This window comes from Xiphophorus maculatus, chromosome 14, assembly GCF_002775205.1.
Source record: "Xiphophorus maculatus strain JP 163 A chromosome 14, X_maculatus-5.0-male, whole genome shotgun sequence".
NCBI classification, from domain to species: domain Eukaryota; kingdom Metazoa; phylum Chordata; class Actinopteri; order Cyprinodontiformes; family Poeciliidae; genus Xiphophorus; species Xiphophorus maculatus.
Window position 1 is genome coordinate 13,347,029 of NC_036456.1, and position 19,673 is coordinate 13,366,701.

At 38.3% G+C, this 19,673-nt stretch overlaps 1 protein-coding gene across 4 annotated transcripts; it reads left to right on the forward strand.

The window, feature by feature from the left end:
• Positions 1–372: 372 nt before the first annotated feature.
• Positions 373–19,632, forward strand: LOC102221839 (oxysterol-binding protein 1-like). Of its 4 annotated transcripts, none has more exons than XM_014470900.2 (17): positions 373–694; positions 2,832–3,007; positions 3,796–4,004; positions 5,483–5,651; positions 5,812–5,923; positions 6,963–7,146; positions 7,875–7,992; positions 8,605–8,662; positions 8,784–8,948; positions 11,275–11,520; positions 11,943–12,063; positions 12,329–12,432; positions 15,725–15,820; positions 15,923–16,110; positions 17,476–17,711; positions 17,832–17,870; positions 17,973–19,632. In XM_014470900.2, the coding sequence occupies exons 2-17, from the start codon at positions 2,871–2,873 to the stop codon at positions 18,113–18,115; spliced, it is 2,325 nt and encodes a 774-aa protein (XP_014326386.1). In that variant the 5' UTR covers positions 373–694; positions 2,832–2,870; the 3' UTR covers positions 18,116–19,632. The 4 variants fall into 4 exon arrangements, with proteins under 4 accessions (XP_014326386.1, XP_023202213.1, XP_023202212.1 ...); XM_023346444.1 differs by lacking the exon at positions 373–694 and adding an exon at positions 768–791; XM_023346443.1 differs by lacking the exon at positions 373–694 and adding an exon at positions 841–911.
• The last annotated feature ends 41 nt before the right edge of the window (positions 19,633–19,673 follow it).

Consider the following 19,673-nt stretch of genomic DNA (forward strand, 5'->3'; position numbering starts at 1 on the left):
ATTACAGACGAGATCTAGTCATTTATTCATTAATGTTTTCTTCCTAATTTACGAAAAATATCGTTTGCCACAGGAACATTCGTGATGACCAATGTTTTTTTTTTTTATCACTAGAGTTACTTTGTTTGGCGCTGCGTAAGAAACGATGCTGCGTCTCAGTGGTTGGGGAGTTTTGTGAAACAAAATTTTAAATAAGCTGAAAATGTAATAGTAACAGAATCCGAAAAGAAACTCAAACTTTAACGGGACCGCATATATGTGACGTAAAGTAACATATATTATCATAAAAAAAGTCAGTTACCTACATAAATTAACTTGTTTGACTGAGATAATTTTGAGGGAAAGTAGCAGCGTTTCCACACGGGCTTCAATGAAGTTGCACAAGCTGTCTGGTAAAAGCTAATGTTAGGCTAGTTAGATGTAGCCAGCTAGCTTTAGATTATTATCATCGTACGCAGTAGTACGGTGAACATTACAAACAGTACTACTGAAGGACAGCGATAACATTTCGCAGCCCAATTTACTGGAAGTGACACCGTTGTCGTCGCCAACGTCCTCTGACTTATTTCCAGCTTTAGCCGAGTCGTATTAGCCTGAGCTAGCTCGGCTAGCCTGGCAGCGTATGGGGCGTCAGAGTTAGCAGTGACTTCACTGCCTGTCTGGTTTCCTCATCTGGCATTTTGGACACGTCAAGGTAAACATTCAACCGCCAGCGACTTTCAGAGCTAGCTACTTTTGAGCAAATTAATATCCAGCGTTGCATTTCGCCTGCATTGCTTCAATGTCAGCAGGTGAAACCATGATCAGAGATGTCAGGTTGTTTCCCGACTTTAGCCCTTGTTAGCTGTGAGCGGATATCGGCGCAGATTTTAAAGTTTCTATCTGCTGTCAGGACAGGCTAGCTCTTGGAGGTCAGACTCGTTTGTGTTTGAGCAACTTCATCGAAAGTGTGGTGTCACTGTTCATTTACTTCTTTTCGTTGGCGATAGACCTTCACCAGCTTAGCATTTGTCATATTTTGACTTAAAAATGAGCAATAGTCAGTTTTAAAATCGCACAATGAGCCGTAGATCATTTATAGGATTCAAAACAAATCAACGGCAGGCTTCATTTAATTTATAAGCTAGATTGCTTTGCTAATTAGTAAGTGCTCTTGAATTCAGTATTATATTTTTGAGCAAGAACTGTCAAATGTGAACGTGTAATGATTCATTAGTTAACCTTTGACCTGTGATACCACATTCAAAGATCAACCAAAGCAACCAGGAACTGAAAATACAAATAACTTTTAAGATGTTTTAGTTTGTAAATAAGACTGGAATAAGAGCTAAAATGATTTATTACCATAACAGAAATAGAACATTTTCTCAACAAGTTGATGGCATGTTTGATAAATAAGGAAAGTGCATTCACAAACTGCGACCTGGAGTGAAAATATCAACCTCCCTGTTGAATGTCATGTATTAAAACCAATTAGATAAATTTTACTAAAGGGAAATTAGCATTTTGGATGCACTAGTTGCAGTTTCAATCAAAACCCTGTTTCAGTTTGTCACTCTTAAACAAACCCACCCCAGGGGTCTCAAACTCCAGTCCTCGAGGGCCGCAGTCCTGCAGTTTTTAGATGTGCCACAGGTACAAAACACTGGAATGAAACGACTTAATGACCTCCTCCTTGTGTAGATCAGTTTTCCAGAGCCATAATGACCTAATTATTCTGTTCAGGTGTGGTGCAGCAGAGGCACATCTAAAAGTTGCAGGACTGCGGCCCTCGAGAACTGGAGTTTGAGACCCCCATACACTTAAATAATGCATACACATTTCTTGCTCTGGTTAAGTGTTTTTTGTTATTTATGCATTTAAGTGATAATAAAAATGGTGTTTTCTCGTGTTTAATTTAATATTGAGGAGTATATTCAGAAACGCACAGATAAGATATTTTGTGGCCAATTTCCAACAATGTCATTTTCTTTGGCAAAATAAGTCTTTTCTATTGTCTGGATAAACGACAAAATATTTCTAGTGAATTAAAGCTTTTTTTTTTTATTTCAGCATCATTGACAATCACTAACCACTTTCAAATATTTACTGTTACAGTGTATATATTATGTTAAGAACAAAACCCACCTAAAAACAATTTCAGCATGCACCCTGTACAAGACAAATTGTCTTTTTTGGCAGTTGGAAGATGTAATGTGCTCCACATATTTGTATTTATGTTACAACATATTTTTACATTTATTTTGGACCCTGGTAGTTGTTTGGACCAGCTAATCCCTATGAAATATGAGAAGTTATGATCTTTGATCTAGATGAAATGACTCTGAGAGACATTATGTACATAGATATTTTTATTTCCTTTAAATCATCAGCTGTCAAAGAAGGTACACATCTGATCAGAAACATCTATACAGAGGTGTGACACAAGCAGAATGGCTAGGAGATGAGTTGAGCTGTACCAACATTTTGAAAAGTAGATTTTAAAAATGAGTTACTTTCATTTTGCTCAGATGGAGAGGTTGTTGACCTGTCTGTTCTGATCCCAAAAACAGAGAAGTGAAACATGCACACATCTGCACAAAATCCATTTATGTGGATGGCAAAAATGTGACTACTACTAAGAAGAAGAAAAAAAGTCCCAGTCAGCACATAACTTACTCCCGCAGAAACCTATAACGGCTGTTAAACCATGTTAATCTTCCAGAGAAAGAAAATGTTCTTTAAGAGCAAATCGCTCTTCTTGGCTGCTGTTACTGCTGTTGAAAATTTTGAATTTTAGGATGGTAATTTATGTATTTATTTTTTACTTTTTGGACATCTTCCTTTTCAAGGTTTATTTTAAATCTGAAACCTGATTTCGGGGGGGTGTGATGTCAGAACCGAAGAGCCCTACTCCCACCCCGGCCGGCGACACGTACAAAGGATGGGTCTTCAAGTGGACAAACTACATCAAGGGTTATCAGCGAAGGTGGTTCGTTCTGAGCAATGGCCTGCTATCATACTACAGGTAAGGCTTCCTTGCAGAAAGCACGGCGGCGTCAGAAAAACATCAGTCGTCTTAGGCCACGTTCACACAGCGGGCACATGAAACCTGCATCCGATCTTTTCCAATCTTTTCACCCTCCAAAAAGTTCAGTGTGGGCCACTTTCATATGTGGTATGCGGTCATAATTCTGCAGCAGAAGAAGCCAGATGCGGTAAAGCTGAAAATAAAATGATGAAATTGTGAAAGAAGTCATCACTTAACAATCCCACCACTTCTGGTCCAACTAGGCATCCAAAACAGTTGCAGTCAATGATCTTCAAAAGGTCGTTGTTATTAGTTGTGCTTCCTTTTTTAAAGCTTCCTTCATGTTTTACGATATCGTGACAATACTGTCAGCTCCCATTGCTGCATAATTTTAAAAATTGTTCCATAGATGATGACATCCATTATTGCTTCTGCAAACAATGCACAGCTGAGTGGTGTCTATGTTCTTCTGTGCATGTGCTGTGTGGTTCGTTTAACACAAGTCTGATTGCAGTCAAATCATTCAGAACAACCGTGTAAAAAAAGAAAATCGGATTTCAGCAAAAATTGGAATCGGACCTCAAGACCTTCTGTATCAACATAGCGTAATTTCTTATTTATTACATCCATTCATCCTCACTGTTTCACCTATTTTTACCGTTCTGATTTAACATCTCATCTGAATTGAGGTCTGGTCATATCAGACTTGGAGTTTGAAATGATAGTTGTTGCATTTTTGTCAAAAAGCCAAATTAGGATTTATGTTTTTCTTTTTAAATCATTAGGACCCAGGCTGAGATGGGTCACACGTGTCGGGGTACAATCAACCTAGCCACAGCGGTCATCTCTGTAGATGACGCCTGCAACTTCGTCATCTCTAACGGCGGGGCTCAGACGTATCACCTGAAGGCCAGCTCCGAGGTGGAACGTCAGCGGTGGATCACTGCGCTGGAGCTGGCCAAAGCCAAGGCAGCCCGCATGCAAGCTGAGTCAGGTACATCAAAAATGCATTTTTATCGAGGCCAGAAACAATATTTTATGTGGTGAAAATCATATCAGGCCCTCCTATCAATTTGCCTCGTGATATGAGGGTGACTTTTGTCTTGTAAATATGGTAAGTTTTAATATTAATTTAACATTTTACATCGGTCAAAACTTTGTAGAACCACGTTTCAAAACTGCATGTGGCTTTAATGGCAACATTAAAACAAATAAATGCACAGTAAATGGTGATAAAAAGATAAAACAAGCTTTATGTGCATCAGATGCTGCGTTTACACACAGCTGCCCTCTTCTAAGTGTGATTATGCACTTAGAGTTAACTTAGAGTTAACTTCATGCATCGTGTTGATTACTGTTTCTATGTCGGAGAGTTCAGCTCTTTGACGTAGAAAAAAATTGTTACTTGTAAAGAAATGATAAATTACTTGGGTTTTCTTTTTGGCATTGCTGCATGGATGTTTAGGAGCATCAGTAAAGGGGACTGAACACACAACATATTAGATTTTGTAATGTGATAAATGTTAAAGACCAAGAATCAATTTCCCTACACTCTACAATGATCCACTGCTATGTGTGTCTTTCACATAAAATTACTGTAAAATACTTTGAAGTTTGTGGCTTAACATGAAAAAAATATCAAAGTGTTATGAATCCTCTTGCAGTAACGTGTCAGGATTAAAAGTCATATGATTAATATAATAAATATAGCTATTATCCAAGTGAAGATTCCCCCTTACATTCTATAAATGATGTCAAACAGAAAATCTGTACCTCATCACTTTGAAGATATAAATATTAGTTTAAGAGTAGGTCATAAAAGATCGACCAGGTCCCTCCAAATCAAACAAAAAGTGTGTTTATTTGTGATAGTTATTAAAATAACTTTAAAACTGCTGGGGCTGTTTTAAAGTTTTACCCTTTAATAAATGTCTTTTATGGGTTATAGCTCCTCCTAGTGGTCACAAACAAAAGCCTTTTTCTTTTAAATTCTCAAACTTTGTCTTTATAACAATTACTGTACAACCATTGAACTTCACTCAAGTACAGATATTCTGTTTCTTTCCCTTTAAAGCTATCCTTATATATCTTTATTCTTATAAGTCTTAACACATTTTCATCGACACTGTTAAAACAGATGTGTCAAAAATAACACATGATGTGTTAAATTTTAACACCTGCCGAATCAGCTCAGGGACAACACATGTAGTGTCGTTAATGACACAACTATTGTGTCATTGAAATCAACACAAAAAAGTGTTTAAAATGTGTCATTTTGACACACAAATGTGTAAAATGTGTTTTCACAGATTAGGTCAAATAAAAATGGACATTTTCATATGAGAATATAAAAATGCATACTTTTATTAAAATTAAATACATGTTACAACAATACCTTTTACGACAGCTACAATATCCAGTTCATATGTACAAGTAAAATTCAAATGTTTTTCTTGCTCTAATTGTGAACAGATGACTCTGGTGACGACTTCTCCCCATCGTCCCTGCCAGTGGGCGGAGGTCAGGGTGGGGGCCCTCAGAACTTGGAGGCCCAGTCTACTCTCCGAACCCTGGGCAGTAAGGTGGAGGATCTCAGCACCTGCAACGATCTGATCTCCAAGCACGGCTCTGCCCTGCAGAGGTCAGTCTAACACAGCTCATCGCATTGAAGGAAACTCTCTCACACAGACTGTCTGGCTTGTTTGTCCAGTTCTACTCCTGACTAAGCAGCATTTCACAGCCTTAAATGTCAAATAAAATACAGGATTTCGTAAGTCTTTCTTAACGTCGTCATATTTCAGGTCTTTATCTGAGCTGGACAGTTTACGGCTGACCGGAGAGGCCGGGGATAAGATTCGTCAGGTGACGGAAAGAGCCACACTGTTTCGGATAACCTCTAATGCTATGATTAATGTAAGTGTCACCTCCTCTGCCTTTGTATTTATTCTAAATAGAAACTGGCACTGAAAGTGAGTCATGGTAATAACAAATACTTGACAGCAAAGATTTATAGCCCAGCATGATTTACAATGTCCATCTTTGAGTTGCACGACAGACATTCTGACTGCATTTAATATACAAAACTGGTTTTTCTTACAATTGCTTTGGGTTTCACAAAGACTGAAATGATCAATCAACTTAATTGGGATGGAAAGATTATTGAAATAGTTGTCAACTAATTTAACAGTCATTAAATCGTTACCTGGAGTATATAGACTTTGAAAAAAATATATTTGATGAAAGAACAACATAATAAGAGAAGAAATGAAACCAAAACTGTTCAAAAATATATACATTTTACATTTAAGATTAAAGAAAAAAAACTTTGTCTCTAAATATGTTCTATCCCGAAGTCCTGGAGTGACAGTTTTCGCTTTCAATTTTTCAAATTATGTAAAAAAATAAACAAAAACAAAAAAAAAAAACTTTTGCTATCCGATTATTAATCGGTTAAGTAAAAAAATTGTCAACAGTTTAGTCCCTCACTGCGTTGTTAAGTCAGTCAGAAAGGGCTGAGCTCTTCACATGTTGTTAGAAGTAGATTTTTAGCTGCAGATGCATCCTTTGCTACAAATGACCACGCGTACCAAAGGCATGCTATGTTGTTGCAGCAAAATTTTCATTTTCCTCTTTAAAAAGGAATTATTTTTTATTTGCCTCTTCTAATGCATTTCCAATATTGTATTAAAAAGGCTTAAGTGGTTAATTGAAACATCTGCACACTTTTCTCTGATTAATCATCAGAATAATCAATAGAATTATTGTAAGTTATGGATTAACACAAAGATGTGTTAATCTTTTTGCAATCTTTTTAAGTAGAGGAGAGAAGTCTCCTCTACTTCTCCTAAGTAGAGGAGAAGTTCTACTTATGGCAGAACTTCTCCTCATCTCTGCTTTTTTAAATTTTTACATTAAAATCCTCCTGGTATGTCCATGTTCTTGGCGGCTGCAGGCCTGCAGGGACTTCCTGGCCCTGGCGCAGAGTCACAGCAAGCGGTGGCAGAAAGCCTTGCAAGCTGAGCGAGAGCAGCGAGTGCGGCTGGAGGAGGCCTTAGAGCAACTGGCCAAACAGCACAACCACCTGGAGCGAGCATTCAGAGGGGCCGCGCAGGCTCACTCTATCGTAGACAATAAAGGTAAAGTTGAAGCTCTAATGTGAACCAGTACTCTTTCTTTAACTTGCTAATCATCTCGTAGCCACTTGAACTTGTGTTGTTTTTTTTTTTAAACCAGAGCAGGGTTTCCCACAGTGTATTATAAGCCTGGCGGGCCACTAGGTTTTACTTGTGCCCCCACCAGGCTTAGCATTGTTTATTTATTTTATTATTATTATTTTTAAATTATTGCCTTTATTATGACTTTATAGTTGGTGTTTAGGTATTAATCTTCCAGTCTTCCAATAACGCATAACTATCAGGTGATATTTTCAAATTTCCTGTCAACTTTAAACATCTTTTAACTCAAAAACACGGCGGTGGGCTGGATGACTGCCCTAGCACCCTGAGCACCGGACTTAGCAAGTTTTCTGGGAGAAACCCTGCAGAGATTTCCAACTCATGATTCATTCATGATAGTTAAGCTTTTGATGTAATTTAAACATGTTCACGCGTAAACTACATTAGTTTTTATTTAAGCACCACCGCTATTAACTCCTGTCAGATTTGACATCAGCTTTTTAAATTCGTCTTGGTGTGAATTCAAAACTACTCTCCAACAATTTAAAGGCAAAATAATATGATTGGTGTGTAAAGTCGGGCTCCCTTAATGACAGCTGTTGGCACGGCTTTCATTCAAAGTTTTCAAGTTTCACCTCTTGTTTCCAGTGAGAAGTGACAGCGGAAACAAGACTGTTGTTGCTTCTCAGGTGTTGCTGGGCCAGGAAAAGGTGAGGCGAGCGACGAGGACGATGACAACGAGTTTTTTGATGCCATGGAGGACGCCCCCGAGTTTATAACCGTACCTGCAGACCCACAGTTCCACAAGTCAGTATCACTGCCTCTTTAAGAGCTTGCATATTCGTTTCACATATTTACTCATTTGCAAAATAGTTTCTTTGATGTTCTTTGTTTTTCCTGCTTTTTAACATAATTGTTGTACGACAGGGAAGATGAAATGTCATGGTATGACAGACTTTAAGCAAAAATACAGCGCTGCTGCATTTATACAAATGTTTATGACAAAATGGCTGACAGTATTTAAATAACAGAAAAGCAAATGTTTCTTACTTTTGCTAAAATATAAGAACACATTAACTATTGTAGTCAGACTGATAGTGATGGCGTTTATCTTATTAGTAGGAAAAAGTTCACCAGCCTTCTTTCAGCCAGCAACATGTTGGGGTGGGGCATCAGTGTTTCTCTAATTGCTGCGTAAAATCTGGAAAAGCATTTTTTCTGACATCAAATTAAAATAATGTTAAACCTTAAGGAAAAGTGTTGTGGAATAGTTTGAATCTGTAATTTTTTTTCCTATTTGACATAAAAGGAAGAATGTTTATTACTTTAGAATCTATTTAACTTATGGCTATCTTTATTACAGCTGAATGTGGTAAAGTAGTCAGAAACTGTGCTGACAAAATATCTCTTTCATCTCAGACGTTCGAGCAGTAACACGAGCGGGTTGAACACCGATATGTGTGCAGACGATCAGTCGGTGGGTCCTTTTTCAGCTCCTTTATGCACCTTGATTAATATTGTTGTACCACCATGCAAAATCAAATTGAATCAGAGACATCAACACATATATTCATAGCTTATAATTTGATATATTTTAGCTCAACGAGGAGCCTCTCACAATGAACCAGGAGTCGCCCTCTCAGGAGCTGGTGCCGCTGAGAAAGAGGCGAACACGCATCCCCGACAAGCCCAACTACTCTCTGAACCTCTGGAGCATCATGAAGAACTGCATCGGCAAAGATCTGTCCAAGATCCCCATGCCTGTGAGTAACCACGGCAACTGTCAGAGCTGAATCTGCTTGAATTGGGTGTATCAGCTGTTAAGAGTTAAAAGGAAAAACCACAAAGGTGACACTCAGTTGCAACATTTTTCTTGTGAATTGCAGAGAGGGAAACCACCTGATAGTGCTGTTGGTTGTTGTATAAACGGAGAGGAGGAAGTTGGTTTCGTTTCATTGTTGACATCACAAATTAATACCCATATCAAGCACTTGGAGCCGCTCCTTTCAAAGGATGTTCATATATTTTGCATAATCTGCGCTTTATAATTTAAATCTGACTTTCTGAAATCATTAAACCTCATTTAACAAAAATAAAAAAGTGAAGAAATATAATCTAGCCATTGAGTATTAACATAAAGTAGAGCTGGGAGAAATGTCTTAAAAATAAAATCTCCAATTGTTTTATGTCAGATTTAATTTCCAATTTTAAACATGTATTTTTTACCTCATGTTATTCCTTGGGGGGGACAAATGACAGAAAATATCTTGAACTTGATTATGTTTCAGTCATTCCTTCTGTGAGTTGACGTAAATTAGACTTTTAAATAAGATCTTTAAAGCATGCATGTCAAATAAGATGGCAGTTCTTGAGTGGGTTAACGTCACACTGAAGTATTGTTTCTATAAGGAGTGCAGTTGGTAAAAAAAAAAATCCTGACTTTTTTTTCTTTTTGTCAAATCTTCAAATTATCTTCAAAAACAGGAAACTTGATTAATTGATCAAATTAATTAATCGCCCAGCCCTGACCTGAAGGGATAGAATAGATGTAGGACATTAAGAAGAAGAGCAAAGGTTGTTATAATTTATGCTTTTAATATGCTTAATTAGGAGTACCTATTCAGGAGTATAATTATCTAAATTGCTGCTATTTACAGCAGTTATTTTTTAAACAACTAAGTTATCACTTAGTTTCTATAAGTTCTATAATTTTTGTTTATTTATATTTAAACTTTGTTTTGTTCAATTTTGTAATTTGTTGATTTGTTCGGGGCTTTTTTGTTATCAGGAGAAAGAAATGATCAACAGTTTAAAAAAGACTAAACTTAATATATATTCATTTAATTAATAAACTCAAATTAGTATCATAAAATAGCTTTCAGTAGGCGAATACTGAACACCCTGAAGCATTATTCCACCAGCAAGGTGACCTTTTAGTTCTTTCTCTTGTATTGTTAAAATAATACATTTCAACCAATCGGATCCAAAGATCAAAAGTCGCCGCCGGGCCTCTTGCATGTCTTGGCAACAGTTGACTTGTTAAATTCCAGTTGAGCTCCGTCGACAGATCCTCCCCATTTCTGCCAAACTGGTACAGCAATGTTCCGCTGACTGATCTGCTGCAGAATAGATTATTAAGCTACGCTTATTCAGAGGAAGTCAACCTGCCCACTGCGTCTGTGCTAGGCCTTACTCGCACGCAAAGATTTTTCCCAGCCGCTGCTTGACGTCAAAACGCCTGCCATGTTTACGTTATATTGTTCTGGATTTATACAGGTGATGAGGCTCTTTATTTCCTGTTGACTCCATAATGAGTAGCAACATTTACATGTGACTGTGTGACTGAATTTGCCACACTAGTGGCACATGCTTTATCCCTTTTGTGGTGAATCAGTGAAAAGACACAACATGAAATGGACTAAACACAAATCTGGACTTTAATATTCCTAAAAAGATGTTAAAGACTCAGAGTTGCAGTACTTCTACTGAGGAACGTTAAATCCAGTTTGTGAAACTGGAGCCTCGTCAGACTGAATTGAGATCGGTGTTCATAATGTGTCTAAACTACAGGTGTGTATCAGTACATTAGAAAGTGATCAAAGCTTAATTTAAATCAGTGATCCAATTCAAAATGGGAAACTTTTATTTAGCGTTGAGAATCTTCCTCAATTTGTTAGATCAGCTTAGCTTTCCAATCCTCCCTGTTGCTAGTGCTTCTTTGTCCACCACACTTTTCCATCCACCACACTTTTTCCATTCACTAAACTTTTAATTAATATATGAGAGGCTCTTTTGTGATGATTATTTGTGGTTTAGCATGCTTATATCTTGGAGTACTGTAAAATCAGCACCCCACGCCTTAATTTTCTAGCCCATTATGTAACATTTCTGAATTTAAAAATCTTTTTTTTTTTTGTCATAGACATTATTGTACTTGAAGTATGTCATTCTGTTCATCACATCTACATAAAATCAAAGGTTTCACTTTTTAAAAATTGAATTAGTTAAAGGAACAAACATTTTAATTGCATCAAATTTCCTGTTTTTTCGCCTAAAATGACGCTGGGCGCATAAATTCCTCCTTTCTAGGTGAACTTCAACGAGCCGATCTCCATGCTGCAGCGGCTGTCGGAGGACCTCGAGTATCACGAGCTGCTGGACAAGGCAGCCAAGTGCCACAGCTCCCTGGAGCAGATGTGCTACGTTGCGGCCTTCTGCGTATCCGCCTACTCCACGACGGTGTACCGCACGGGGAAGCCCTTCAACCCGCTACTGGGGGAAACGTACGAGCTGGACCGCCGAAGAGAGAGCGGCTACCGCTCCCTCTGTGAGCAGGTACTTAAGAGCAACACAAAAGGAAATAAGGGATTTGATTCAGGAAGTGATGGGAAAATAATAACAGAGGGAGGAGAGAGGAGATGAAATAGTTCAGTTACTGAAACTTTATATTGTGAATGGCAAATAAATGTTCTATAGATTGGCACACAATGAAGGATTAAAGCTCGTGTATATTCTTTTGCATTTAGGCAAAAGAATATTGGCGATGCAAATCCTTTAATCTAATTGAAGATGAATGTTTGGATTTATATTTACTTGTACACATGGGAGTTTCTCTAGTGCACCACACTTGTGTGGGTGTCATTATCTTCCTAAAAGGAATTTCTTTTAAGAACAGGGCTGGGCAGCAGGCACCGACAATTGCCCCACAGCAAATTTCTTTTGTTGAATTTATTTATTTATTTATTTTCTTTTCACAGGTGAGTCACCACCCTCCTGCGGCGGCACATCACGCAATCTCTGACCGAGGCTGGACTCTGAGGCAGGAGATTACTGTTGCAAGCAAGTTCAGAGGCAAATACCTGTCAATCATGCCTTTAGGTGAGAGACGATATGCGAGTCAAACATGTGCCTGGAGTTTTTGTGATTGTTAGTGCAGGGTGTGTTTCAGCCCCACTGCATTTTTGCAGCGTTAATAAAGACGTACATAAACAAATGAACAAAATGTTTTTTATGCAGCCTGATAATAGCTAGGAAAATGTTTCTGACACACCTGTTTTTTTTTTTTTTCAAGGTATTATCAATCACCCGGTGTTGTTTTAGCACACTCAGTTTTTCTTTTTGTTGCGTGTATTTTCTCTCACAGGCACTATCCATGCCATTTTTGAGAAGAGCAGCAATCACTACACATGGAAGAAGGTTACCACCACAGTTCACAACATCATTGTTGGCAAGCTGTGGATTGATCAGGTGAGAGTGATCGTTGCCAGTGCAAATAAAACTAAAAAAACCTGGATATTGAAAAAGATATCAGGTCAACGGATATTGTACTGTTGACCTGATAAGTTGAATCATTGCCACATTATTGCGGGACCAGTTTTTGATTAGTCATCAAGAAACATTTCTAGCATGAAGTTGATCAAGCTAGGGCTGAAGAACCTTTACCTAACATTATATCTTGACTTTCAAAAAAAGAAAAGGATGGAAAGTCATGCGTTATTTTCTACAATACAAATCACACTTTTTTTTTTATATAGTTTTGCTAGACCTGCGACTTTTAATCAGGTGTGACTCATATATGGTTTTTTTCCCCTTTTCATTACGCATTTATTGTCTGTAGCGTTAAATTTCGATTCATACTGACGGACATGTGCCAAGAATGAAAGATTATTGTCTGCAATTGCAAGGAAAGTTAATTGTTGGCTGAAAGCAAGTCCTCCAGAGCTGGAGGGATGAGTCTCCATATGGGTCCTTGAGTGTTGCACCAGGTGGTTACCAGGGAAATGAATATAAATGACTTTACTGGTGGATGTTCTTGGTGTTTATCGCATCATGCCACGCAACCACCTAGCCATCATCCCGGATTTACATTACATGCGTCTCCACTTTGCTGTGCACTTCACCGGCAGAACAGAGTCGTTTCTGAATATCTAGGTTTAGTGAGTCGAACAGTTTCCGTGAGTTTGTTGAAAAGTAGGTAACTGATCACAGTGTGTCACCAGATCAAATCATTAACAGAAAAAAGATCCGCCAAACATTTGACAATTTCTAAGTAAATGTGACTCATACTCCAGTGCAACTTGTATATGTTTTTCTACTCCTCGTGACGCATTTTTTGACTGATGCGACATATACTCCGGTGTAAGTTTTAGTCCATAAAATCTGTAATTGTTTAAGATACAATTGGCCCCCAGTGTGATTAGTACCCTTCACATCTCGTGACTTTTACCATTTTGGTATTCCAGGCATTTTAACATGCTGTGCTGTTTCACAAGGTTCCCAAGGCCTTTAGCAGACAAACTGGCCCACAGCATAATAGATATTTCACTCCACTTATCTGTGGCCATGAGGTGCTTTTCTATATTCATCCTTTAATAGCAAGCTCATTGTGAAGTGCTTTTCTTTTCTGAACAAGAAAATCTCAATATCAAGCTGCTCACACACTTTCTAATATTGCCATGGGAAATTTTAAAACCAAAACTAAAACGCGTTACTCAGCCTGAGTAGATGAAAAGGAATTTCTGGAACATCAAGTTCTGTCACGGCTTTGATGTATTAATGCAGATGAGCTATTGTTCTAAAGATACTGAGAAGATTGGTGTGGTATCCAAGGTTTCGTGCATCATACATTTTTGTTTTTCTTTTTCATATTAATGGGTCAAGTTGACATCTGAGAATTATCTACAGTGTTCCCAAGTGATAATTATTTGCCAGTTTAATCAGACGATAAACAAAGCCATGATGCATTTCATGGCTCAGAGCTCCAGCAGACCTGAGGCTAATGGCTGAATTACCTCCTCAGGGTTTCTGGGTAATGAGCCATTCTCTTTATTCAGATCCACTTAATTAGTGATGCATCGAAACGTTGAGCTGCTGTGGAAATTTTTCACATGGCCCAGAAAACAAATCAGTGATCATATTACAGACACTGCAGCATGATGAGATTATTTTTACACTTTTATTTTTTGGCATCATGTCTTGTTACTCCATTGAAACAAAAGCCTGATGGTGTGATGGAGGTGTTGATCTCATATGATTAAAGTACAACGTTTAAGAAACCACATGGTTGTTATTGAGAAATCTTTGTCATTTCATCACTCTCAAACGCATCTAATGGCTGCTGTTCAGACTTCTAACCATTAGATGTCGCTCTTTGCAGTAGTTCTCAAACAGTAAGCCTCTGAGATGTTTGAATGTTGGATTCCTAACTATCCTTCTTATCTAGTTGGTGACATGAAAAATGGAGTCCTCATCCAGACTTGTTTACTACACTTCAAGTTGTTTAGCATTTTCAGAGATTGTTCTTTAATTGCTCTCAAATGTAGGGGAGTAATTAAATAAGTCATTTTTTGATTAATAATAACAATCATTACTGAGTCCTATTTAAATGGCATGTCTCTTGTTTCCCATGTCGGAGTGAGTAAGAGAAAATTTTTGGTATGTCATATTCACACCCAGGTGAACCAGGATGATTAAGCCAGGTTTATTTATATAACATATTTCAACAACAGGGCAGTGATAGAATCATTATAAAAATATAATACAGTAACCAATTATAAGACTATAAACATTATATTTTGTCAAAAGCCTTCATCAAGCACAATCATCAAATATATTGATCAGTATTCCAGTTATTAATCAAAGGCAGCTCTAAGCAGGTGGGGTTTTAGCCTGGATTTAAAGGAACTCAGTGTTTTGAATGTTTTGCGGTTTTCTTGAAGTTTGTTCCACCAGTTGTTGTGGAGAATAAAAACTGGCCTGTAATTCTGCAGTAGTGACTTTTCCAGATTGGTTTTTTTTGTTAGTGGTTTGACACTTGTTGTTGACGAAGCCTGAGGGAAAGCACCTGACTAGCGGAATGAGTTTCACATTTGAATCGGATCAGATGCAATCACAGGCAGAACCTTCTTAAGGAAAGTTATGGGTACAATATCAAGCTAGCAAGAGGAGGGTCTTAGTTGATTTATGACTTCTTTCATGTTTTCATGGTTGAGTTGGTGAAATTTAGCCATTTCCTCCACATTTATTATGTTTGTGTATAGCATCGGTGCTGGATTTGGTGTTGATATGCAGGCTGACCCTCTAATTTTTTCAATTTTCTCTAACAAGAAGTTGACAAATCCATTGCAGGCCCTGCAACAATTTTTTAAGTGTTGATTGATAGCGACGTAGTCTCTCTTTGTAGATTCCTTAATGAACTCGCCGTCGAGTTTCAACGCCATTTTTGTTCAGTGCTTCAACAAGGGCTTCAATTACATTTTACAAGTGGAGTTAATGGTCCAACGCTATTTTCACAAATTCTACCCTTAAGATAGGACAATTATGCTTCTCCTTTAAAAGATAAATTTATTTTACGAATTTTCACTCATCTTTACTAGGAATGCCAATAAATTTAACTGGCTTTTTATACATTTGCAGCAAAACAAAAGTTGTGTTAATGCATATTAACAGTCGATTTTTAGCTCTTCCTAATATGATGCGGACAGCTATCTTTTTAATGCCGACAATTTTAACTCCTCAAACTCTCCCTGTTTTCTCTCAGTCTGGAGAAATCGACATAGTAAACCACACCACAGGGGATCGTTGCCACCTGAAGTTTGCTCCTTACAGCTACTTCTCACGAGACGTAGCCAGAAAGGTCAGAAAGAAGCGGAAACGGCTTGACGTATTTGTTTCTTCTTTTTTTTTTTTTCCTGTTCTTCCGGTTTTGAGCTGTGTTTCTGTGTCTTGTTGTTTATAGGTGACAGGAGTGGTGATGGACAAGGACGGAAAGGCCCACTATGTGCTGTCGGGCACATGGGACGAGAAGATGGAGTTCTCCAGGGTCATGCAGAGCAGTCGGGGAGGAGAGAACGGCACCGAGGGCAAACAGAAGACCGTATATCAAACCCTGAAGGCCAGAGAGTTGTGGAAGAGAAACCCTTTACCGTAAGTGGTTTTGGTTGCAGAGTTTTTACTGCAAGGCCAGAGGCTATGCATAACTATTTAAGGTAATTTCAGTTTGTTTAACTGTTGTTTACCTACCCTTCTGTTCAAGCACTCACTTTAGTCCTCAAACGACAAACCCAGTGGTCATCCTGTAAACGTTAGTAGTTTTCATCAACACTCAAGTTAAAACGAGTTTCATTGTGCAGCACATTTCCGCAGCGAGGCATTTAAGACTGCTTTACACCGTAAGAACATAGTGCAGTAAACAAGCAATGAACATTACATTTTGTCAAATCAAACAAATACACCTCAAACATGTTAAACAATGTTCCAGTTAATACTAATCAAAGGCAACTCTAAACAGGTGGGTTTTTAACCTTGATTTAAAGAAACTCAGTGTTTTGGCTCTTTTGCAGTTTTCTGGAAATTTGTTCTAAATTTGTGGTGTACACAAACATGGAGATATATAATGTGCAACCTCATCATGCCGTACGGAGAGACGTTGCTTCAAGTAACAACTTATTTTTAAGTGACTCGTTATAATAACTTAGCTGTAAAATACGATCCATGGAGTGTCCCGATACACAGATAATTACAGTGCTATTGTCTGACACCAGTGTTCCTACTGCTGGAGTAGGAATACCAGCTGTGAAGAAGCACACACACGCCTCCAAATTGTGCATAGAATGGTTGCTGAAAGAGTGAGGAGAGTTGTGAGTTTTTTCTGGCTGCAGTACAAACTCAAAACATACCTGTTATGTTGTCAAAGACAAACTCCAGCGTCTCACATAACAATGTGTTCTGTTGAACCCGTCAAACCACCTGATGTAGTAATTTGGCTAACGAGCAAAAACGGAGAACAGGATAAAGTTTGGCTTTCCAGAAGTAATTTCACATTTGGTTATCCGACAGATAAAAATATAAATTTCTAAAAACTTACGGGGATTTTTCTACTTTGCTTGAACTATTGTCCATATTGTAAACAGTGTTGTGTTTTCTTCTCTCTGCCTTGAAATCCAGGATTTCTCCAAGAAGAATTGTTTTATAATCCTGCATAAAAAATATGGAAGTTCCTTATTATTTTAGAAGATGTGACTCAAGCACTATTAGTACCTGGTTTACAAAACAATGTAAAAGTAGATGGTGACTCCTGTTTTTTACTTTCAGGATTTTTAAAATCTTTTTATTATAATGTTTGTCATTTTAAGATGTTTTCCAAAACAACATCTTTAAAGTAAATTGGACTTTAGAAAATCCCCACATTTGTGTAATTTGCCACAATGAGCCGGAGATCTTTGTACATACAGATGTACATCAGATGTACATCCGACTCACTTTGCTCCTTGTGTTTGCTTCTCTCTTCAGCGACGGAGCCGAATCCATGTACTACTTCACCGCCCTGGCTCTGACCCTGAACGAGCCCGAAGAGGGGGTGGCGCCCACCGACAGCCGCCGCAGGCCCGACCAGCGCCTGATGGAGGACGGCCGCTGGGATGAAGCCAACGGTGAAAAGCAGCGGCTGGAGGAGAAGCAGCGCAGCGCCCGGCGTGAGAGGGAGCGGGAAGCGGCGAGCCAGCGCGCCTCCAGCCAGTCGGAAGAAGGTAAGAGGAGAAAGCGTACGCTCTTCGTTTTGTGTTCCTCTTTGGCTTGCTTGGGGAAAATCCTGGAGTTGATGAGGTAAAAACAAATCTCTGTGATCCCGCCCTTTTCTCTTCTAAAAGCTGTCGATGAGGACTCTTTTGTTGATCACTCCATGAAAAGCAAGTATCCCTCTTTAATCTGCCAACATCCCCTTTCCTTACGCTTAAATCGCCACCTATAAAGTCTTCCGTGCATGTTTTCACGAGTTCTCCCTCTTCCAGGTGCTCCGCATGATGCCTACAAAGCGCTCTGGTTCGAGAGCTGTGAGGACCAAATCACAGGTGAGCAAGTTCACATCTATAAGGGAGGCTACTGGGAAACGAAGGAGCTCGGCAGCTGGGAGGGTTGCCCGGACATATTTTGACCCCTGAAGCGCTCTGCGGAGACTGACGCACATCAGAGCTGGACGGACAGCTTCACAAAGCCCCGTTTGTCCCGATTGGACGGCTGCTCCCCTCCAGCGACTCTCTGTTCTAAGAGATCCTCCTCCTCATCCCAGACGGTCACGACTGTCTTATTCAGAGATGCGAGAGAGATTGAAGGATCTAGTCTTCTGTGTCCAATCAAGTCTCAAACTACTTTTTTCCTCTCGCTGTTGCGTATCCAGGAGGATTGGGATTAAATGTTTGTTTTTTTTATTATTATTCTTATTGTCGAGGGGTTTCTGAGTTGGCTCGGTCTGAAGAAATAAGCAGTGCTTCCAAATTTGTCGAGTCTGTGCCCAAGTCAAATCAGGTGGAGAGATTTCTTTCAGTGTGCTGTGATAAAATGATCCACAGAACTATCTGCTCAGATAATAACGCTAAAAAAGAGGGTAAAACCTGGCTAATATATAGAGTTATGTTAAAATATGCTTACACTTTCATTGAAATGTCAACTGGTGGCCTTTAAAATGTTTCTGTTTCTCTGATTTAGTGTCTTAATGTAAAGAAGTGAAGGTCTGCTTGTTTGTGTGCTTGTGGGTAAGACATCTTATCTGCTCTTCCATTAATGAAAAAAACAACAACATGGCGACTGGATTGCAGTGCGCGCGAGAAAAGACTCGATCGTCTAGAACACTTATCGACCATCAACACTGTCACATTTTATAGATAGATTTTTTTTTTAAACAAGATTTAAAGGAAGATACGACTGAAAAATAACTCGGCTACAAGGTTTAAACATTTATCGCCTTAAAAAAGAGCAAACTGCTCTTATCTGCTATGTCGTCGCAGCTAAATGAACAAAAATGCCTGCATTTATTTGGTGTTTCATGTAAAAAACATGTTGGAAAATGACAGAAGTCTCATTCACTCACGCAAGACGCCACGTCAATATTTGTTTTCATAAGTAAATTATATTTACTTATGAAAATAAGTAAATTTTCATAAGTAAAAAAATTACTTATGAAATTTCAGATGAATTACAAATAAAGAAGAAGAATTAGTTGACAAAGTATGGGACTCAAACGATGACTATAAAGCAAATATTTGAGGTAAAAGTAAACATCACAACCCCACTGTATGTCTGATGGAGAGTTAGTTTATATGCAAATATAATTTAACACCAAAAACATGAGTTGAAATGTTTCCTCGTGTGTGTGCGTATGTATGTGTGCGTGTGAATTTCAAACTTTGTAAGTGTACTTAAAAATTAAGAGTTCAGACACAAAGATGTGGCGAATAACAATAAATTTATAAATGTATAGAAATTCACATTATAGTATTGACAATTGTAGGGTTTTTTTTCTCCAAATGTTTGGTTCTTGTAATGTGGGAGGATTGTCTTCATTTTTCAGAAAAAAAGGGAATTCTGTACTTGACCGAGTAGAGACTTGACATTGTTCAGTATTTTGTATTAACACAAAAGAGAATCTGTAATAAATACTGCAACGTCAAATATTTTCTCTGCCTTCTCGTTTATTTCAGTTCTTTTAATAGTCG